Source organism: Dromaius novaehollandiae, chromosome 25 (assembly GCF_036370855.1).
Source record: "Dromaius novaehollandiae isolate bDroNov1 chromosome 25, bDroNov1.hap1, whole genome shotgun sequence".
NCBI classification, from domain to species: Eukaryota; Metazoa; Chordata; class Aves; order Casuariiformes; family Dromaiidae; genus Dromaius; species Dromaius novaehollandiae.
In genome coordinates this window covers 1937128-1961196 of record NC_088122.1, presented here as the reverse complement: position 1 = coordinate 1961196, position 24069 = coordinate 1937128, and the positions used below count along the sequence as shown (strand labels likewise).

The 24069-nt window shown below is 40.6% G+C and overlaps 1 protein-coding gene across 6 annotated transcripts in view; it reads right to left on the bottom strand.

The window, feature by feature from the left end:
- The window catches only part of COMP (cartilage oligomeric matrix protein), a 37529-nt gene that overhangs the window by 12865 nt on the left and 595 nt on the right, over window positions 1-24069 (bottom strand). The window contains exons 2-6 of one of the 6 annotated variants that reach the window (XM_064497291.1): window positions 21977-22981; window positions 19786-19942; window positions 19061-19205; window positions 3328-3579; window positions 836-924 (exon numbers count right to left, since the gene is read on the bottom strand). In XM_064497291.1, coding sequence (XP_064353361.1) covers window positions 836-924; window positions 3328-3403 — 165 coding nt within the window. In that variant the 5' untranslated portion in view covers window positions 3404-3579; window positions 19061-19205; window positions 19786-19942; window positions 21977-22981. Of the gene's footprint in view, window positions 1-835; window positions 925-3327; window positions 3825-19060; window positions 19206-19785; window positions 22982-23855; window positions 23915-24069 lie in introns of those variants that run through there. The other 5 variants (XM_064497292.1, XM_026115315.2, XM_064497294.1 and 2 more) reach the window with 5 other exon arrangements.

Sequence of the window (24069 nt, the reverse complement as noted above, 5' to 3'; positions counted from 1 at the left end):
GGAACACTGGAAATCATTGCTCCAGGCTGCCAGGAACCATGTCTGACCTGATTCCTAGTAAACACTGGGTATTTATGCAGCAGCCTGAAATGTGAGAGTAACTCAATGCAACAGATGTTTTTGCAGATTAGAGGCCGCCCAGTTTGCACTGGCACAGAGACCTGTCTGCCATTCCAATTATCTGGCAGGCAGAGGCTGCTGCCCTCAGCTCCCAGAGTGGATAAAGGAAGAATGGAACCTTTTTCTATACTTAAAAAAAGAGTTGACCAGACAAACCACCATCTCCTCATTAAAATGGGAAAAGATCTAAGCACCCAAGAAGTTCCAAATTCCCTTATAAAATCCTGGAGCCAGACAGGTTTAGGATTAAAGCAAAGAGAGAGAAGAGTGAATACAGAGCTTGTTTAGACTCCATATGACTTCCCTTTCCAGGACCCTAATAGATGGCTGAAAGGTCTCCTCCACCTTCCATGTTTGGCCTCTCTCTACTGATTTCATGAGCCCACAAACCCAAGGAAAAAATGACTTTTTTTTCCAATTAAACATATGCCTACTGTATGCACATTTTTTTGTTGTTGTTAAAAGAGTTCGTTCTCCACTTACGCTGTTTTTCAGCAGACATGCTTCCAAGCAACAAAATTTGCATTCAGATGAATCTACTTTATCCCAGAATTACAGATCTGATTGCAAGGCAATCTTGCGATCCTGATCTTCAGAGCAATAGAATCATTTCACCTAAAGCGAGAGGCCTTTCTATTCCACAGCTCAGCACATGAGGCAGAGGGCTCGGTGATCTCTCTGGTGCAGCAAGGAATTAGGTCCCTTACTCACTTACCTGCTGTTTCAACAAGTCTCGAACTTCCATCAGCACACGGTTAGTTTCTCTCATCTCTTCCAGCATTTCAGGGCCAACATCACCACCTACTAAAAACACATTGGTTGGGTGGGGGTGGGGGGACAACAAAAAACACCCACACAGAAGAGCCATTAGCAGCACAAACCAACTGATATTGACAACCTCAGTTTAGTATCAGAGATAAGGAATCCTTCACACCTACCAGTCCCTCCCAGTTCCTAACTAGAAATTTGCTGGAAGCAACAAAGTCTTGCACATAGGCTAGAATTTGCTCTGGGCAGGACAGTCCATGATAATCTGCCATGCCTGTCATTCAGGTAGGTAACAGTTACCCCTCAGCAAACAAACTGGCCTGGCAGTCTGGCAGCTGTGGTAGCTGTTAATCTGGCATGCTCTGAGCAGTTCACACATAGGAAGGCTTTTCTGCCAAAAGCAGCAAATTAATAATTCAGTGCTGTGGAAGCTACTAAAGTGAAGCTTTTTGCTGAGTCTACCCCAAGCATGCTGAATGTGAAAAAGGAATGGCACACCAGCCATTGCCTACCCTGGTTTCAAATAAGATATAGCAGGCTTTTTTCTTGTTGTATGAAGATGGGTTCTTTTTGGGTAGTGGCAACTTCAAATTGCCTTGCAGCGGCTTTGGGATGCATCTGCTTATCAGTGCAACATTGCAAAAGCCTGTTTAAACTGTGTTGAACAGAGGATACAAGTCATCTTAAGAGGTCATCTAGGGCAGATTAACAGGACTTTTCACTCCTATCCTCCAGATTCTAGAGCTACCTAGTCCTCTGAGACATGCTGAAAGTCTAGTCTATAATCTTCAGCTTTGCTCAAGAAGAGTAAATGAATATAGCTCACTAGTTTCTAGAGGCATGCAAGTTTTAAGAAAACCTGAACAGTTTAAAAACAAAACAAGACGGATGGAACAGGACAGAAAGTTCAACTCTGATATTCTCCAATCTGACATGAAATGAGAAAATACAACCTCATTTCTCTAAGTTTTTCTAGATCGGCTGATCCTGTTGATATCTTAGGATAATTTAAACAGCAAAGATATGGCTGGAGCTCACATATCTACATCAGAATTAACTTCAGACTCACTGATAACAGCATATCATTGGCAGCAGAACTCTGCATAGGGCAAATATAATCCAAGAATCTAGGTAAACGATTATCTCACACTGAAATCCATACCATCACGTCTATTTTGCTATCAGTACTCCTTCTAGCTATTTTAAAGCTAGCGTTGATTCAGCTAACGTTAACAGAAGTCACACCTTCACTACAGCTTAAGCAAACCTTTATAAAGAGAGTCATGGCAGTATCTTCTGCAAACAGTACTGCATAATTGTTCAGCGGAACATTAGTTGGGGTTAGGGGTCTACTTCCTCTGAGCACGTGGAATTTGCTAGGGCCAGAGGCAGGATGTCAGCCCATACTACTGACTTGGTACAGCAATTTAGGCTTTCTCACATGACAAATGAGCCTGAAAGCCTGCTGGATCTTCCCTGCACAGAACCAAGATGACTTGGTGAATATTTGTAACCTCTCCAATATATTTTGGTTTGGGAACAAATGTGCCATTCTAAGACAAAAATAATGAATGAAGTGACTTTTCTTTTTATTTCAAATGAGGAGCATCCACACGATTTCTAACTTCAAACAGAGATTTTGAATAAGCTCTGCATGAAGGCTTCAGGCAGCTTCTGTTATACCGAGGAGAATTTTCCAACCCTAGGAACAAGATGTATTTTAAAAACAAAGGATTTGGATCTTTTTAAATATTCAAATTCACAAAAATGGGTCAACCACACAGGAACAATTTCCAAAGGAAATCTATGCATTTGCAGACGTTACTATGCATCCTTCTCCTTGGGCTCATTCTCTATGCACACACACATGCACACACACCTGCTGCGTGGTCTTTCAAGTCTGAGCCTGAGCTGATCTCACAGGTCCTCCGGGATTTGAACAATCCCCCTAACGGGCTGTTCAGAAAAGGAGAACTATTACAGTGAACCTAGAAGGGATAAGTTCCTAGAAGTCAGGGTTTCCCTAAGCTGTATGTACACAAGTAGAGAGAATAGCCAAGGATCCTGCCATAGGACACTCGGTATCTGCTGGGTATCTAACTTAATCACATGCAAAATGCAGATTAACATAAAGTTGCATTCTGTAATGACCTGCCAGAGAAACAAAATTTCCATTTGCCTTACAATATTTTTTTCCCCATTAAAAAACAAAAAACAAACAAAAAAAACCCCACAGTGTTGGGGGGGGTGGGGTGGAGTAGTCTTAGACTGCACATTTACGCAGTTCAGCTTAAAGTTTCCTATGAAACTACAAATCTGAAAGCATCATTTCCAGGCTTCAGCAGATGCAGTTTAAGCACTATCATAATCTTCATTTCCCTTGTGCAAAACAGAATTTACACAGCAGTCCAGAAAGCATAGATAATTAAAATTACTTACTTGCTCTTCTCTGTTGACTTGATGAAAAAGGACAAGAGAGGCAAAGGAGAAAAACTAAGGCTAGAGTTGAAGTCATCTTTGAATCTACAAGCAGTCTGGATGTACAGGCTTCTCTTGCAATGAATTTTTAACCTGCAGGTTTGCTTCTGCTCCCCATTAGTGTCTGTGGTTTGCTATTTATGAAGTTGCATTCCTTCCTCTGAAGTTCTTATTCTGTGATGCTGGATGAGGGGTGGACGTCATTTCTGGCTGCTAGTCCACAGAGAACGTTACAAAAGTAAACAATATGAGAAAGTCATCAGGAGTAGTTTAATTTTTTTTTTTAGACCAGCTTGCACCAAAATAGGTCAGAAAATTCCAGAATTAAATGGATTCTTTTGGAATCAGAAGTTTTTTTCTTCTTCATAGACATAGGATAGACAGATGATTCATAGCCCTATCCCTCACAGTCTTTTCCTTCTAAAACTGCTCACAAAAGCTATGGGACATCTGGACTTCACTGGAGTTTCAGAAAAGCCTCTTTGAACTCCCAAAAGACAGTTTTACCACTCATGCTCAGGGATAGAATTACTGAATCATCTTCTAACTCCAGAGAGGAGCTATCACATCTTATTTCAGAAATGGATCAGCCAAGTGTACTAGCCCTTAGAGGGTGATGTTCTTATTACCCCCCCACACACACACCCAGGGGTTTCTAGGGGCAGGATGCAGCGTAGCGGTGACAGCATAAAGGTACACTTTGCTCTTTCTCGTCTGTGAAGGAATGAGTCTCAATCCAGCACTTTCCATCGGAAGACACACAGTGGATTGAGAAATCCACTTAGAGCAGCCAAAGAAAACCTGTCCATACAAGAGTCTTAAGCTACTACATCAAAGAAATTGCAAGTATAACTGCAACCTGTAAAAAGGTTAGTCTGAGGAAAGAAAGAGCAGTGAAATTCTTGATCACATATTCTCACTGTTGAATTGTGAAATGTGCCAGCACGATGATCATACAATATCCTTGGGGACACCACAAACAGGAGAGCCCCAGAAAACAGTAGCTCAGTCTCTAAACTGTTATAGCAGCCGGATCCTTGGATATTTACATGAACTTTTTTCCTAGTTCTGACTTCAGAGACCTCCCGTGTTCAGGAAAAGACTTCTCATCCCTGTGGCCACGCACAGTTTGAGGGTAACTGTGCAGTCTTGTATACACTGGTGAGCATGCAAGCATGTCCCCCAAAGCAAGCCACCAAATATTAGTTTTATATTATGGGAATGCTGCAACAGACAGATTTTTACATTTTCTTGCACCAGAGCAAGTTTGTACTAAAAATAAAGTTAATTTGCTCATGTTAGCTAGGTGGCATTCATATGATTCTGCTTGTTAAGAACATGTCATCCCATGTCACCCACAGTGAGTGACTTCTTGTTGCAAACCCAAAGATAAAAAAAAAAAATCAGCTTTGCGTGTTTGTTACTTGTGGTAAATATAAGTGGTTTAGCTGGAACTCAGAACAACTGAGTTTCCCAGTTCTTAGCATTTCTGGGTCCTTTCTGACCAATCAAAACCATGCCAACTTATTATTAAAGATATGACAATATTGTTTCTCCCAGTGATGCTCTGGGAAATATTATTTACAATTTTTACTTTATAGCAACAAATGGGGAAGGAATGAGAGATGCACTTTCACCTCAAACAGTGGTAGCTGATGCCTCTCTACCTTATGTTTGAAGATGCTGTTGTCATAAGCAAGAGAGGCATTGGGACTTTGCAGACCGCTTAGTCCAGGACCTCTCTGCCGCATGGCTAGCAAGGGAGCCCATTAGTACCTGCTACGGTTGTGGAGAATTTTAGGAGGAAAGCACATTATTTCAACAGAAGCCTAATGGGTCATTAAAAGAAGACCCTTGCCAACTGTACAGAAAAACCCTGTTTGTTTCAAGTGGAGAGAAGTCATAAAACTCCAGAAAGAAAGAGCTACACTCATGTGGAATGAGGACTGTACAAGGGTCAACTGTGAGGTCACCTTGGTAACAATTTACATCAGATTTGCTTAGTGTGGATATCCATATAGATTGATGAGACTACCAAAATTTCAGGGTTACAAAAAGAAAAATTCAAAACCATTCAATATAAGGCAAATAAAACATGCTAGAGGAGTAATGGTGTTTTTTGCTAAGTGAAATATTACTCAATGTTTTTTGTTTTCATGTCATGATACTAAACAAACAAAACCCCAAATGCCCTTGATATGGTGCTCAAAAGCCATGCTGCACTCAGGTCCACTTAAGTCCCTCTATACCTTACAGCCAAACCCAGACAAGAGAGGATGAGAAGCACCACACTTAAAAATTTAAGTAAGAGAAAGCACAGGAAGTAGATTGATTTGCTGGACCTGCTTAGCAGTTGTAGCTAACTAAGTACTTCTGTGTTTGTAAGTTCTCGGAGGTCATAAAAGGAATACAAGTTTTTGAGAAGAGATACTGGTCTAACTGGAAACAACTATTTGTGACACCATGTGAAACTGGCTAGTAAAATAATGTGACCCCCCAATCAGCAAAGAAGCAAGGAACTTGAATGTAGGAAGAACTGGGGGAAAATATAAGGAGGAGTCCTGATTTCTCTGCATGGAGTTCAGCATTTTTCTGAACACACTCAGCTGCCCAGTATTGCAGGCCATATTATAATATTAAATTCTAACACCCAAATATGTCCATTATTTAACACTCAAATTAACTTAGCAAAACCATAATAGATCATCATCTTTCACTCTCACTGAAAAAAAACCTGAATAATTGACATAAAGCGAAGAAAATTCCCAATTCTGGAGTCATTGCAAAGGACTAAAGGAAAAAGGGTAACCTCTCTTCTGAAGCTGCAAGTCATGGAAGCAGTTAAAACATTCAGGGCTATCACCACTAATCCTGGATCTCTTCACAGGGAAGAGAAAAGAAAACTTCTTCAATGTGGACAATCTGCGAGTACATCATCCTCTCTGTTCTCCTCTCCAAAAGAGTCACTAATAATGAAGCTATTAGCAGAGGCTGGAGAGTTATTGAAATGTCTCTCATGAGGAACATGTCACTTAAAAGTAACTCTGCTGTTAGCTGATGTGTTACAGCAAAAGAGGAAGTCTATGAGCATGTACTGAGAAGCTGCAAGTTCAAGCCTCAGTCAAGTCAGGACTGTCTGCTGCTGAAAAACATTCATAACCCTCAGCAAGAATTAATATGGGACAGCACAGTGACAGAATAATGCTTCTTATTGCTCACTTAATCTAAGCAAAATGAAGCAAAGCATATTAAATCTGAATTACACCAATTATAAGTATTTGAATATATAAGTCTTCTGCCTATGAAGGCAGTTCTCATATGTCTTCATGCTCTTTTTCCAGAAACCCAAGGCCATTTCTCTTTGGTCTGCAATAGTTTCTGGAATCACTTCTACTTATTGATGGTAGCAAAATAACTGTACAAAGAAAAATGCAGCTAGATTCTACAGCTTTCTGGAGTTGAGCAAGACACGGTGTCTCCACAGGGTGAGGTCATTCCTACCCTTATTTTCCTTGGAATCCTTCTACATCTTTCTATATTCAGATCTGAGGGCTAGAAATCTCTGTAAATCACTGTTCTAACACAGCTTAAACACACAGTAGCAGATCAGAAAGTGTTCAGAGTTTGGCTATTTTGGGGGGCCTGCGTCTGTTTAAAAAGGACAAATTAAAAAGAAGCTAGTGTATCTTGAACTTGTTATTATCTGATGTTGGAAAACCTCTTACAGATTTGTTAATACCACTTTTTTTAAGGATTAGTGATACAAAAAAGAGTGAGCAGTAGCTAGTGTTTATTTAGGCTTCATTGTAACAATATTTTTGAACTCTGCACAGTGCCAGGTTAGTTACACCTTTTTCCCTGACTGGAGTTGACATCACAAGTGAAACTAGCACACAAACAAACAACAAAAAAGAAAGCTCATACTAGTTTAAAGTTTAAATATTTTCCATCTCTGTGTTTTTAACTAATGTTTGCCAAGCGAAGGACAAAAGTCAGAAGGAAAAAGTTATTTTTCAATCTTGTAAGGTCAAATTCTAAAAATAAGTGAAAAACACCTACACCCTCTGAAATAGTATGCCGAGTGTTTTACAGTGTTTCTTACACACTTATGGCCATAAGAGAACAAGTCATGTAAAAGATGACTGGAAGGAACTTCAAAAGACTTTTTTTTCATTTCTTCCCAATACAGGACCAATAGCACTTATGCCATTCTTTAGAAAGGTTTCTCTACCTTGTTCTTAAATGCCTCCCCTGATGGAGACTCCACAGGCACCCAAGCGACCTTCCAATCAATGCTTTACATTCCTACTGTTAAAAAAATATTTCCCAGGGACACAGTTTAAGCCCCTTGCTTTCCTTATGCACCAGGGACAGAGAACAGATTAGTTCCTTCTTTGAAGAACCGTACATTTGAAGACTCGCATTTCAATTCCCTGTTTCTGTAGAAAAGTCTAGTAGTGTATGTAGGCTCCAAGTTTTATACATCCAGTATAGAAAAGCAGAGATGGAAAGTCACCATAGTCATTACAGATTATCAACTATTAGTCAGTTTTAATAGGAAGAAAAGTCCAAGTCTGAACTAAATCATAATCGGTCATGATTTTAGTCAATTGTCACCATACATAAGCTATCAATGGCACAGAAGACACATCACCTATTCTACTGAACTGCACTATTACAAGTGAAGTTGAACTGACCTGACATATTTATGCAATACTCGTTTGTATTTCACTCATTAGCAACTAGTCGATCAGTAAGAAGCCTAACACATCAGAATTTTACAGCTCAGTTTTTTTATTCAAATATTTGCAAATTCCTAGATATCCATTGTGAAAAGGACTGGACAGTGAGAAGTTTGATGCCCAACAGACTCTTCAGTTTTGTCCTACCTTTCTAGTAGGTGCTTCTGGCCAAAACAAAACAAAAAAAACTTACTATTTTCAAACCAGTTTGAAAATCATGATTTTACAGCTTGATTATGCACAAATCCTTATTTCATCCGTTGCTAAAACACAGTCTCAACAAACAGGATTCCTAAATGATCTGTACTTAGAACTATTTGCAGTCCTGAGGTAACAAAGTTTAGGTACAGTTTTTAAACAGTAGCACTGATGCTTTATGGAAGGCAAATTCATTATTTGACATAAACAGCTAGAGCAAAATGAGTATTATATACAAACCCCATCAGTGGACAGGTAAGAACAACCCCTCCCCGCCCAGTATGCCTCATTTATTGCAAGATGCAATACTCCAGAAAGGCTGTGCTTTGTTACATGTTTGAAGAGTTACAGCTTGCCACCGTCTGGTTCACGTCTCCAGCTTTAATTTCCTCAGAAAAGCAAGATACAAGGTCACTGAAGATCTATTATAAGCACTTTCAATATTTCTTCCATTTAACCAATGGCAAACTGTGAGGACAGAGAATCAATCCTGCAAGACATAGTGAGTGCCTGTGGCTTCATTGTGCACTATGTTAACTCCATCATTCATTTTTCTTGTTGTTTTCTATCAATTAATGGAATTTGACTAATATCAGTAAAGCCATTTACGCGAGTTAGAGAGTCACACAACTCACTGTGGCAACTGGCAGAATGACATAACGCTGGGCCACAACCACAGCATCGCAGCAGTTGGCGCGTTGTGACATGGAAGTCTCTTGTGAGCAAACTATTGCTTTACAGCACAGAAAGTAGCACCATCCTCAAAGTAAGGTTAGAGTTCCAAAAGCGTCAACTTTCCTGCTTATTCCTCCAATACTATTAGAACTGCCTCTTTCTTTTCCTTTTACTCAGTGAATGCTGAGGTAGGGGCAAGAGAAGAGGAAGGTGCTAGACTGAAAATTTTCAAGTGTGTCATCTTCTGTATCAGGACAGATTCACTATGCCTCTGGACCTGACCTAGGAAGCTACCAGCATTAATTGGAAGCAATTGCAGTCCCACAGGCTTTTTTTTTTCTTCATCTCTCTAATGAGACCTCCACCAAGATAACCAATTTGTAGCAACCACGAGAAAGCTGAATCACCCAACAACTTTTTATTGCCACAGTACTCTTCTGAGGAAGAACACTGCTTTACAGACATGAAACAGAATCACTCAGAAGTTAAGCAGCTTGTGCTAGGTCACAACATGGAAGTGAATTAAACCTGGATGCCCAAGGCCCATGCCAGCACTACAATTACTAAACCAGCTTTCTTCTCTGAAGGCAACGGGCAAGAGAATTTTTCATTTACAAACATTAGCATATAAAGATACCAAAAATAAATAAAACACACACCCATCAAAGTAAGTGATACTACATATTGTCTGGGCAGCCTCATTACCATTGTAATTTTCTGACCTTCCTGGAAGTGGCATATTCTGCCCTCATCAGCTGAGAGAATGACACACAACAATGTAGAAACTTTGAGGAGCATCAACAAGAAAAGTTCTACTTTTGCAAGAGGAAAAAATATCAAACAACTAGTCCTTCAACAAATAAAAAACTGCATAAGTGAATAGCACCAAAAACAACCATTCAGTTTCATCAGAGACATGATACTGAACTTCAAGGACACAAAGGGCAGCAGAAAGCAAGAAGGAGGCTAACCTAGAGTGGCTACTGAAGCCCAGAACACTACTGAGTGCATGAAAGAGAAAGACCTACATCCTAACTCCTGTATTTTGTCATGGAACAGCAAGAGCAGGGCTACTCCATGAGGGGAAGAGAAGCCAGAAACCAAGAGAGACCAAAATATAGCAGGGCAGTGGCCTCACTCACCAGGGCACAGTCCCACACAGTACTTGAGCAGAGAGCAGGGGACCAATAACAGGTTCCATCCAGAAAAAGAGAGGTGGCAAATCAGGTCCAGGGTCCATCCAGGGAACATAGTCAAGAACAACAGGAGATGAGACCAGAGACAGAGCAGCATACATGTACACTACAAGTAACTCAGGCCAGGATTAAAGGCCTAGGCCTAGGCCTGAGTCCACCTGTAGCGCCAAACTAAAGGGCAGAGGATGTGGAGTAGAGGACCCAGGTGAGGCTGGCCAGGACAATTAATGACTACTAGTGCACTCAGGGCTGACTTGTTTAATGTGGAACCTCTCTCAGCTGCACCAGATTCAGCACACTCCTTACAGCATACCTACCACAAGAAGGAAGCAAGGAGTGGATTTCCTCCCTGATTATTCTCTGGAGCCCTGGAGTTTCTCTCTGCCCAGAACGAAAATCTGATATATTTGAAGATAAACAAAAGATCACCCTGGATGTTTTGCTTTCTTTAAAATACATTCTAATACTTTGCCGTGGCTTGATGGATTTTGATACTGTAATTTCTTTGTTGTCTGTGGAAAGATCACATCACTGTCAAATGTTCTGCACTTCTGGGTCTCACACTGATAATTCTACACTTTCCAAAATGCCTCAGACATGGTGTCAACGTAATCCTGTCTGAAGAAAACTAAGACACCTGGAACTAAAACACTCTTTACAAAATGGAGGGCAGGAGGCCAATCAAAGAGATTTTATAAGCCCCAAAATTTCATATCAGCCCTCATTTAGTTTTGCTTTGCCTCTCATTTAAGCTGCCAAAGACAAACTAAGACAAATCAGAAGCCCAAGGGGAGGAAAAGCAGTGGCATTTTCGGATCAAGAAGAGCTGTCTCCCATCCTTCCCTTCCTCTCACTGTAATGAGGCTTACAGATGGGGGTGTAAAATACTGCCAGAGCTCCTACTCCCCACCGCCACCCTGCTCAAAACTATTCCCCAGCATATGTTGTAATCATACACCCAGGAGGGTTGTTAAGGGCCTTACAGGAAACATCTCACATTTTTTCCTTTACTATTCATGCCATTTTCTATTAGGGACAATAAAGACTTCTAACACTGGATTAAACTCATTTGCAACAATGAGCTACTATTGCTTCAGGAGCCAGCGGGAGCTCAGACTCATTGAGGGAACTGGGAATAATTAACTGAATTGTACTGGAAAAAAAGGAGACGACCGAAGGCTGTTTTGACCAAGTGAGATGCAAACTGATGCTATGGTTAAGCCATCATGTCTCGCTGGGAATTATTGTTGGGAGTATCATTAATGCTTGGAGTATGCAGGTTTTTTTCAGTAAAACTGCTTTGGCCGTGGTCTCCTTTTTGGTTTTTTGCTACTAAAAGACATCTCCCAGAGTCATAATGACAATAACACAGTTTTACTGATTGCTTTCACTCATTGCTCAGTATGTACTAAGTCACTTCCCAAAACTCTCAGGGATGGCAAAGCTTAAAAACAAAAGCTGTTCTAAATAGGCTGGCTTTTCTTTTCCCCTAAATGATGTATATAATCCATCCCTGTGGTCAAACCTTCCTATTGTGTAATCTAGGGGTCTTCAGCAACAGTGTAAACAGGAATTGTCTCATTACAGAAGGGACTGGAAGTGCTCAGGGCTCTGAGATCACACATGTAGGTGGGCAGACAGCACGTACACTTTTTAATGGTCTAGGGACCTCTCTTAGGGAGCACTGACTTGCTTTTGATCATTTACCAAAACTTATTAACTCAGCAGAAACATCTGGTATTGACCCCTTCATAGGCAGGATACTGAACTTGAGGGACCCTGGATATCTACTCTGATACGTTGCAGGAACTGTCTACACATGATTAGTTCAGTAGCTATACATAAATGCACATACTGTGTATAAATTATACTATTTCTGTACCATATATACAAGTATTACACAGACCAGTATTGGCTGTCCTCAAATTACTGCCTTCCAGCCGCAAGCTGGCACATGCCATTAGTCCTTTGCCATGCAACTTCAAAAAAAATCAAGTTTCCATAGTGCCTTTCAGCAAGGAAGATCCCAAAGAACCTGACAATCTATTCATACCTAATACCAGCAGAACATAGACACCTTTGGGACAGAGAGCACTGCCAAATACATAACAGAATGCAGAACAGCAGAAAGAAGGAAACATTTTGGCTTGGGACTCCAGAGAAAACCTCCCTTTTTATGGAGACAGCCAAGGAATGGTTAGCATCCATTCACAGGAGACAACACTGTGCTTTCTATGGTCAGATCCCAAAGACCCACAGAGAAAATCTGAATTTCACAGTTTATTCTACCTCAGAAGTATGAAGTGGTAAGTTACCTTTTCCAACATGTTGGACCAGTAGTTCCATTAACTATGTTCACACAGACCACAACGCTGTCCTTTCTGTGGACATCTCAAGGGAACATCAAGAAATTTTCCATGCCAGAAGCTATATTAAGCAAAGCAGTTCAGGCCTCCTGGACACATGCAGCAAAAAGCTGTAGCTTTTTAATAAGTGTTGATTCAAGATTAACGATAGTTCTCCTAACACTTCCACTCTCACTGACTGTAACAGGAGCCATTTTTTCTTCCCATTTGCTCATTTTCACATAACCTCTCCATATCAATTAGCTCTACTGCTTACATTAAAAATAACCCCACCATAAAACAGAAGGAAGATATCTACTATGATTTAACAGCTGGAAATAAGCAAAACCAGCACCAAGCAATTGGGTCTTTTCAGGACACCGGTGATCAACAGACCACTGCTGAGGTCTCTGTAAAAGTATAAACTGCAGTCAGCTGTTGCAAGAGATGTACACTTTTTCAGTGCTGAAAATGAGAATTATCTTGTACAAAGAAGAAAGGACAGATCACATTGAATTAACTTAATCTCCTTCACATCATCACTGGCTGAGGGGATGCTGAAAGAGATAGGTCAGAAGTCTAACCATTGCTTTCTCCAAATTCAGTTCTTCAAAACACTGGATGAGAGAGGGAAAGAGGAAAAAGAAGCTGATCACTAGATGCAATACTTCATACTTGAGGAAGACACCACAGACTTAAATCCAGTTTTAATATGAGTAGTTTAATACTTGCATACAGAAATATGACTTTTTCTCATGCAAGGGAAGCGGGGGAAAAAAGCCTTCAGGAATTACGATGAAAATTCTTCTGGTGTAGGTGCTTTCTTCAGTTGCTATGAAATCAAGATGACTAGGAGATTCATGGAGGGCACAAAGAATGGAGGCATACATGAAGCGCTGACAGGTTGTCAAGGCTGTACTCTAAAGTTGTCTTATTATCCATATGTAAAATGAGAATCTTGAATATCAAAAAAAGGTTTATTATTTTAGCAGAGCCTTAATATTCCACAAAAACCATTCTTCCTCTTACGATGGCGGTAGAGCAGAACATTGTCTCTCCAAATTTTAAGCTCATACCCCACTTCAACTCCTCAGTGGCTTTCGTTAGATTTTGAGCAAATGAGAATGTGTTTCCTTCCTGGAAACTCTTTTTCAGGCCTTCATTGCTTGTCCCCAAAATCTTGACCACAAAAGGACATCCACTCAAGGATGAGCAGAGAATGATAAACCCAGTGCCTTCAAGACAGAACTCATTATATCACAGTATATCCTCCACACTGCTGTCCCCCTTCCAGTATTTGCCTGAGGCATTCCATAGGCATCCTGTCAAAGATAATTGCAGCTGTCATAGGAAAGAATAGACAAAAATGTTCACAGGCCCACGCTCTGGAGGTGGGGAAGGACAGTTATCGTCCTCAGAAGCAGGAGCACTTTGTCTCCCTCAAAAGAGAGATCTCATCTGATATAAAGACGAGGTTCCAAACAGAAATGAGAGCACAGACCTAGGCAGCTGAGCACTCATTCACATTTGGTTAGATAACAACATTAAATACTCAGCTGTTCTCCTGCAAAAGGCCCCCACTGAGGCCTCAAAGCAGACAGGTAACGCTCAAAAATGCTATCCGAGTTGCAGCTTTCTCCATGCTGAGGGGTACGCCTGTGCTACCTAGCCCAGACCAACAGAAAGTTATTAACAGGTAGAAGTCAAAAGAATCAGTTCAGAAGGCCTGTTAATATTAAAGCAGTTTCATTTGTGAAACTGTTTGTTCCACCAACTGCTTGTTTCACTGACTGTGGAAACAAAGAAGCTACTGGCTACTAAATGCATGCTTTTCCTGGCACAATATACTGTCAGTTTATCTTATCGCACATCTCTTTTCACATGCACATTTTATTTTCATAACCTTTGAGACATTACAGATTATGTCCTTATTTGAAATCTGTGCTTCTTTGCACATCATTTATAAACTCGGAGGAAAATTCAACATCATCCAGACTATGGGTTTTTTTTCCCCCCTAGAGAAATGGAAAATTGGCATGCATGTACACAGGCTCACAAGTGGTGGGAAGTTCTCCAGAAAGATGGAGTCTGGAGGCTGATCCAAACCTCTTGAGTTTTCAAGAAAATATCAGACCAGAAATCTCAGAGGAATGAACTGGCTCTGGAGATTTCTGGCAATTCCTTTTCCTGGCCCCACCCAAAGCTGAAGAAACAGCCACAAAAGCAAAACTAATCTTTTTCACAAAATTTTTCAGTGTCATGGACTGGGTAAAGATTCAGAGTAAGTCCTTGTTTCATTTAAACTGCTCTTCCCATCCAAAGATCGCAAGGACACATATTCTGACCAGTTGCAACCGTCACAGAATTACTCTGATTTTAATTCCACATGGAAACTAGAAGTTTGGTCCTCTGTATTTTTGCAATGCTTCCTTCAACAAAGGCCAATTGCTTTTGGCTAGCACAGCAGTCAGTTTCTTCCATTAACCTTTACTCAAGCCAAAACACTTTGGGTGTAAGCGACATTGAGTTCCTGAGACAATAACGGCCAGAGAAATACCTATCATGAGAGTGGAATCTGAGAGCTCTCCCTAAACTCCAGCTGCCTTGCCTCTCCTTGACATCTTTTCAGTGTTTGAATGCTCTCTGCACAAGCCATTACACCCTTCAACACTTCTTCCAGGAAAGTGCACACAATTCCAGGAACCCCACGCCTCAGGTGAATAAATAGCAACCACAAAAGCAACTTTCTACTGGTAAAGCAGGAGACAATGTTGAAACAGTGAGGGTCTCTATATATGAATGCAGCAAAGCTTAGAGCGAAGGCCTACATTTCCCAAGGAAATCAAATATCAGTGCATGGCTTGGATAGGAGATCTTCTGGAAAGAGTAATGAACATGTCTAACCCTGTATACTCAGCAAAATCTGATCTCACTGCCTGAGATCATTTGCTGGCTTCAAGTCACATCTGGGAGTTACTCCTCACATAGCGGGAAGAAACGTTGTTCTAGGGAGATCCAAGTTCGACTTCTAAATCTCCCTATGAAACAGGAGCTTTGGCCATTTAGTACTGCAGGTGCCCCCTCTTTTTTTTTTTTTTTTTTTTCTTTAAGATGAGGTTTGTGGTGGCCTCTAGTGGAACATGGAAAGAACGGTATATAAAGGAAAAAGGAGTGAGGCATGTGCAGCCTCCTGCAAAGCCAATCAGGCCTTCAGCTATTCATAGCTGGATTCAGTGAGAATTTCTTTAAAACAATATGTACTTGCTAGTAAAGGGTTAATCGCCAGACACCCTCCCCCCCAGCCTGAGAGTAATCCATCAATTCAGACCACTTGTAGCTCCATAACTGGGTCATACTATAATGAAAAAGACCTACAATAGTACAGTTTTTAAATGATATTCTTGATGATTCCTGATGGTCATCAGGTTATCAAGTCCACAAGGATAATGCCCCATGTTTTGCTTCAGCATTTCTGCTTCCACAGGACTGAGGGGGTGGATGCAGGGTTATCAAGTGGTTTTGATTTAAGCCCCGAGCGAACAGTTCAGTAACAGCCTGAGATCACAGCAACCATCCATGTTGTTCCAGTGTTCCAGCTAGCCCAAGATTTGGCTTCTGACTTCAAGACACATGGACTGATCATAAGTGAATGCACTATTTGACCAGAATTATAATCTTCCTCCCCTCCGTTTTCTAGTAAGCCCTCAGACTGATAGAAAATAATGGCTTATTTCCCCTGCCACTCCTCAGAATTGTTCTAATACGGTTTTTCATCCTTGACCTTGTATACTTTGGACTTTTCACAAGCTTTTATTACTCTCTGCAACTTCTCCTGATGTAGAATGTCTTCTGCGTCTTGGCTAGTGGCCTTGTGTTGCTCTTGATCCAAAGAAGTCCATTGCTCAATGTTTAATATTACTCTTTTTGTTTAAATGACATCATTACTAAAGTGCTATTTAGAATTATTGTTCTGCAGACCTTCTTCAGATCCTTTTTGCAATCATCTCTTCCAGTAGAGTCATTCACTACTCTGCTGCCAGGAAGGTGGCCTAATGTTAATATCTTGCCCAAGACTGGCACACCACTTACTTGCCAGAAAGTTTCCCATGGCACCTTTACTCTGCCTTCATACTATAGCTGAAATCAAGGCCATAGGATCTAGTTCAACAACATTTCATTTTCTTGATAACATTTGCTAACAACTGCATAAAAGGATTCTGTGTTCTGGTTTCTTCCGTATGACATAAGGCTCAGGGATTTCTAGACCAGAACGGAGAAGCAGTTTGAAAACTTTTGTCTGATCATAAATCAAGCCCAATAATTCACTTTTTAGTATACACAGCCCCAGCTGCACAGTGTCCAGACTTCATAACGGGTTCATAGGTTTGCCACGGGCCTTGCAGGAATTAAAGCAGACTGCACTTCCATTATAACACTTGTAGCAGCTGCTGACACACTATGAATCTCAAAATCTGTTAAAATCTGGGACCCTGCTGTCCTCTTGATCTTTTCATATGCTCCGTTTGATGAAATTCCACCAGTGGCCTGGGTACATTCCCAAGGAACTCATGATTACTGGGAAGGCATTACACAGCTACACTGTAACCATTCACGACCTGTGTTCAGTACTGGCTTGGTTCCTCCTCAAATCCACAACATTCTGCAAGGGAAACATTCTTTCCACTTCAAGTAAACCTCTCCAACCTGAAACCACTCTGGTTTAGGCACCCAATCTCTTCTTGCCCTGCACTCACCCCAAGACATCAGAAATACAGGGTTTCTAATGGGAAGGCTTCCATGCTGGCAAAGCTACTGCGTCACCTAATACATTTGCTCTCCCTCAATTCTAGATCTGCGTTTTCTCAGGCAAGAGAGAGAGGAAAAACAATTGCTAATATTATTAGTCCTACCTACCTGTAGCGTTTACTATAGTATGGAAGATCTTACATTTAGTGTTTTCTGAACCTTGAATATATACAATGGGAAGACAAGGACTAGTTGGTAGATTTTGTATTTCACATCAAAAGGAACTGACATGTCTGTGAAAAAGCCAGAGAAAATAATTCTTGTGAGCTGGCGACCGGAAATTAAATGGTTGGTACTTCAGGACAAGGACTATCTTGGGTGCATGTGTCTAGTCCAACAGGAATCTGAACGACTAAGTCATATAGCCGCATTATATGGTTTAACACATGTTCTTACATATATAACCTTCAGAAAATTTTAGATACCTACCAGCAAAACCCAGAAGGCAACACAGCTAATAACTGGATTGCTTACATTATTTCATTTCTAAGACAAGTGCCAAATTAACAGACTTCTCCCACAGCAGGAGGAAGGATTCACTTGGAACATATGTTGAGAAGGGAGCCATGTTATTCACTTAAACAACTAGCAAAGAAAAAGACAAGTTGGGTCTCAAAAAAATACTGCTTTTCAAACAATTTGTTCTTTTAAGATACTATTTACAAAAAATAGCCTCACATTTAACCCTGTGCAAGTTATGTTCCCCAAAGTTAAATAAACCTATCTGTAAGGCAGTAGAGCTTTGAGAAGGAAGAAAGTTGTTACTGCATTGGAAATCATGTTGCTAAAACTCAAAGTATTTATAAACTTAAATGAGACACCAGAGATAACCTAAAAATTCACCACTCTTACATTTTCCCCACTAAAACAGAAGGAGACACACCAGTCCACAAAATTCAAACACACATCAAAACCGTTCGTGAAGTACTGGATTTTACATTATACCAAAATAACCTCACTGTTTCTCCATCTGCCGAGGATAACTGCCAGAAATTAAAACAAATAAAGATGTACAGTCTTTGTAGTCAATCAAGAGCTTCAAAATTTGTTTTTAAGCTGAGATAAAACAACAGCTGTTTTGAAGAAATCCTGTTTAAAGAACTGTTGATGCCCCTTTACAAACACAGTATTTTTAACAAGTCTGATCCCTCCAGAACTCCTACAAAAGAAAGTCTTAATAAGCAACAGTTACTCTCAAGTATCCTCTTGAATATATCCATCAACTCCAGCAATTTTTTCTTGGATTTTAAAAATGTCTTTTTGCTACCAATATGAATCCTATGGTGAGTTATAGAGAAGTAGCTCACTTCATCTAGTATTTTTGCTAACAAAAACTGTGCACAAAGCCAGAAGTTCTGTTCTTAAGAAGTTTTTGCCCTTACATTAACACAGAATCTGAATTCAAAGAACTAATGTGGCACTGTTTAGGATGAACACAGTCTTCTGACATTCATACTCATTTAGCTATTTTCAAGGAGTGAGAGCTATGAAGGATTTAACTATATTTGGGGGGGGGATTTCAAATTCTATACTGAAACAAAATATTTTTAATTCATATTTTAATATGAAATTACTTTTTAACAGTTTATTACTTTTTAGTATCCCCTTAGCTTAGACAGTAAAAGAAAATTGGTTTGTAGCACTGAGTTTATGACTAGCTTCATTTAGTGGCTTTCATGTACGGCTATAGTTATATCTTTTTATGGCATTCATCACCTTAATATCTGAGTACCTTCACATTCCAGTATTATACGCAGAACCAGTCAAGATCACTGAAAAGAAATTCAAGATCTTCTCTTCCTTCTCCTTCATTGTTTTAAGCCACTTATCCATGACTGGCTTCGGGAACACTTTTTAAAGCCACACTGCAACTGAACCTGCAGGTAAATCAATTGAAAGACAGAAATATTACGCAATTTGCTGAAGAATGAAAGAGTTGAGATTCCCCTAATAATGAGTGATGGCCTATCTCTGTGAATTTTCTGTGCTACGTTACTGGTACTTCTGAAATCAAAGCTGAGTTGCATTTACTGTTGCACCCATATTTCTGACACCTTAGAGAAATTTTTACATTTGCACAATAATATTTCTCTGATGTGTTTTTAGTTCATGAAAACATTCCATGCATTAAAGGGCTTTCTAAAAATGACCATTCAGTCTAATGCCACTTGACAGAGGTCTTTTAATGATACAGTAAAACACTCACAGAAACATAAACATTAAGGACTGAACTCTGTAAAGTTACAATAATAAAAAAAAAATCTTTAGTTCCATCTTACTGAAAGCAACACTTTCTCCCAGAACTCTTCTTTATATATCATTGGCTCTGTACAGATCCCATAAACAAAGCAGCATGCCCAGCTACAGATGCCTTTGTCTCACCATGGCTGGAAATAAAGCTTTATTGACATTTGGGATTCATAGACTGCATGTGCTTAAACACGTATGCTGTGTTACCTTCAATCTAGTGCGTATTAGGATTGTGCTTTTTAATTCCACAGGAGTCCAATAAACCTTTCAACGTCTACTTCGGGTTTTTTTACAGTCCTCTTATTCATGGAGGCATTTATATGAGATCTGTTCTTATGATATTTGCATCATCAGCCATTAGTTCCTGAAAATCAAATACAAATAAACAAAAATAGCTCCATAATCTTCTTGTCCAGTGCCTATTAAATGCTCCAATATTTGTTGGTCCAATAGCTACTGATGGAACAAAAATACAGCCAGCCCAACCACTCCTTGTCTCGACACTACTACAGACATTCCAGTAGGAAAAAGGTCAGGAAAGATTATGAAGTTCTGGGAAAAGATCCATTTTAGCTATTAATACTTATTATCACATTTTATAAAGTCCCTGAAGCTTTTTAGAGATTATTTGGGATGAAGGAAGCTATCGAAATGTTGTGATCCCAGAAGATCCTTCCAAACAAACAGAAAATATATGTTGCTATGAATCTGCATAAAGCTGTTCTTTTGATTTTTTTCCAATGCTATGTTAGCTTTCCTTCTGTGTCCCTCTTGTGGTGACTGAGCAGAAGTGTAACATCTGCAATGGAATGGCTAGTTTACAGCCTTCAAAAATTTTTGCTTTGTTGCCACCTTTTTGCTGTTTTTTTCATTAAGAGATTTTCCCTTTCAAGATTCTTTGATACTGAAAATTTCTCAGTATACTCTGACAAGGAAATAGGTTTTTTAAAACAAATAAGCTCTGCTCTTCCATTTTCTAGCAGTCAGGCTAGGTAAAACTCCAAGGGATTTTCACTTGAAGATTTGTTTTAGGAGAGAGGCAAACAAAAGGAAAAACAGAGAGAGAAGAACTTTTAAACCGATGAGAGTTACAGGAGAGTTATTAAACCAAAAAGAAAAAATAAATAGATGCTAAAATGCAGATGTGAAGTGACAAAACTAAAAAGGTAAAGTGATTAAATATGCATAATAAATTTACTGATTACATTAGTTCTATAATATGTTAATGTACTGCAAAATCACAGTACTTATTGCATACAGATATGCAATGTGTGAGCATTTCTTATGAATTCTTTGTCAAGAACATGTGATCTCCACTTGCAAGATATCAGATAACACAAAAATGTGCTTTATACTTATTGTCTGCTAACCTGAGATGTTTTACCCTAGGATAAGAATACTTGATTTTTTTAGGCAACCCTGTCCTTTAAAGCAGCAGCTCTGCAAAGATTTTTCACACGCAATTTGATTGGCTCTAAACCCTTCACGTCATCATGACACTTCCTAACACTATCTCCAAGGCTTGGAGTTTTCAGAGACCAATCAGTTCATTCTTTTTTATAACAGCTTTTTTTCACTCTTCTCTTGTGCAGTCCTTAATGGAGGATGTTAGCAAATCCCAGCGCTAATGTGTCTTGGATTTGAAATGAGTTTCAAGGAAAATCCTTCAGCACAGCTAATTATTCTGAGACAGGATTGAATTATTTCTATGAACAGCTGAACTGCAGTACACATCATTTCTACACTTACAATCAAGAGGAACCTTTATTATCACTTCTTCAAGATAAACAGCTTAAACTTTCTTGCTCATGGAAGCAAGCAAAAAGCATCCTCTTTAAATTCATCCGTATCTGTTGTCTTGGACAGTTTCTTATGACTAAGTATGTCCTGCAAACTCTAGCTTCTCTCCATGCATAAAAATGGCAAAACACCAAAATTTTCACAGAGATTGTGTTCTCATTTTCCAAAGTGTTACCTTTTTAGATTTCATATTGGGCACACAGCAGTAAAGACCAATGACTCAGAGTGGCCATCCCTCTGCATGAGCCCGCATTTAAAAGATAAAACTTTTACAAGAACAGTAGATAAAACACAGCTCAAAGAAACAAATATTGTCCAGGAAGCTTTGTAGTGTAGCCTGCATACATGTTTTATCTCAAAATACACCAGAGTAGCCCACAGAGTTTCTAGCATGCAGTGAACTATGATTAAACAATTATGCCTTGAGATACGGATGTACCCTCTTCAGAAGTCATGCCTCTATATTGGCATAAACACATTAACCAGGAGCCCAATGGCCGCAAGTAATTCCCAGTTTAATCTAGCTTGCCCTTGTCAAAACATATCAGAGTGAACTATAGGCTTTTCACCTCCACCTCACTGTGGTTTTACTTTTTACCTGGGTGAGAGGGAAACTGCCCCTCCTGGGGGGTGGGGGAGCCACAGAACCTCTCTGCAGCCCTCCAAGTTCAGCACCTTAGACAGCAGCGCGGTTCTGAGAGGACACAGCCCAGTCGCTGGTGCTGCCATACCGCAAACCGAATTCAGCTTCTGATGACACTACGAGCACAGGACCTGCAGTTTTCTGTAGGTTTTCCATCTAACGTCTGTTTGAAAACATTCTTATTTTCCATATTATGCAGAGGACAAGGGAAATAAATACAGGCAACCATTAGCAACACTTCAAAACTTCGATCAGTGTCCAAAACTTTTGAGGATTCTGTAAACCAGCCAAAAGTTGAAGTATGTTCTGTTTATTAATAAACAAGTGTCTATAGCAAATGGCCTACCTGATTTTACAAATTTTTTCTTCAATTCTGTTTTCATCCTAAAGTAGATTTTATTATTTTCTCACAGTTATACTTTTCCCTGAATTACAAAATAGTTAATTTCCAGTTTGCTTTGTGGAAATATCTATTTGGTTCATCCCCTGCATGCTTTCCAATGAGATTATAGGTGGTTCTTAATTTAGTTGTATTTCACTTTCAGGAATCAAAAGAGCCTGAACATTCAGACTGTCCTGTAAGACTGGTGAAATTATGTATGACTTATCTTGATGTCACCATGCAAAATAGCAGCTGATGTGGCAGTCGTAATTCCAGAATCAATTTTTCATTCTGCCTTTTGGTTTTAGTGGTTTGTTTGATTAACCTAGTTTAATCTGAATCTTGAATTAGGATACTTTTATAGTAAGTTATTGGTGTAGTCCACTTTTTCATGGAGGCTTAAAGCTAAAGAGGAATTCAGATGGTTGGTGTGCGAAATTGGTAACTCCTGTATTCTCTCTACTTGCATTTTTCCCCAGTTTGGTGCACAATACTCCCAGGACAACGGGTGCGTTTCAATCTTCTGCTTAACAGCTGCAAATGTGGTACCACATATTCTTTTGGTTCCAGGCTTTATCCTACACCAACGGCAAGAACAAAATTAAAGTTATTTATGAAAAGATAGTACATATTTGCATCTTACAGTTGTCAAATGAAGTCTTTAGTGGGGAAAAGGGATTGAATATCTAGCTTTTCATGTCAATGTTTTTCATAACACAGAGGTTATCTTAAAATAAGATGGTTTCTTCTAATAAAAGGATGTTGAAATGAGGGCACCCAGATTTTCTCTTTATTTATGGGTAGCAACATGTGATACCCGCCTTCTCTGCAGAGTCCAGTCATTCCCCTTCCTTGACCTGGGGGAATTTCCATGGCCCACTCCATTACCCCCACCCTGCAGCAGCTGCTCAGCTTTCTGACTATTTTTACACTGTTAAATTGCGACTATTATGAGTATAATAGGTATTACAGCTAGAGCAGATATTATTAAAATAGCAAAGCCTTCTTAACGATGATGTCTGTCTCAAAACAGATCTAAAGCCCCCCACGTAACTCTCCTACCCACTCCCCGTGCGACCCAACGTGCCCATTTCAAATGGGGGACGTGAGGCAAGGAGGATGCAGAGACAGCGCTGGCAGTGCCAGGCTCGCGGCAGGGACCAACGGGTGAAGGACCCCGCGCTGCCTCCACAGGGGCAAACGTCGCCACAACTCCCCCCGACCCCCCCCACAGGGGCCTGGCACCACCGCGGCCCCTCCACCCGAGGCTGCTGCCTCCCCGGGGGCTCCCGCAACCACGGGGACCCACCACCACCACAGCCCCCCGCGTCGCCTCCACAAGGGCCCATAACCACCCCCCGCACACAGAGACCCGTCGCCACCGCAGGGCCCAACCGCCACCGCAGGGACCAACTGCCACCACAGGGACCAACTGCCACCACGGGGACCAACCGCCGCTACAGCCCGCCGCCGCCGCCACAGCCCGCCCTTCCTCCGCAGCTCGAGGGCCCATTGGCCGGCAGAGCCGTCACTCAGGGAGCAAGCCCCGCCCCCCAGGCGCGGCCGCAGGCCGGAGGCGGGTGGGGGGAGCGGCGGCAGCGCCCCCCGCCCGCCAGGTGGCTCGCGGCGCCTCCCCCCGCGCGGCGCGGCGCGAGCCCCTTCGCGC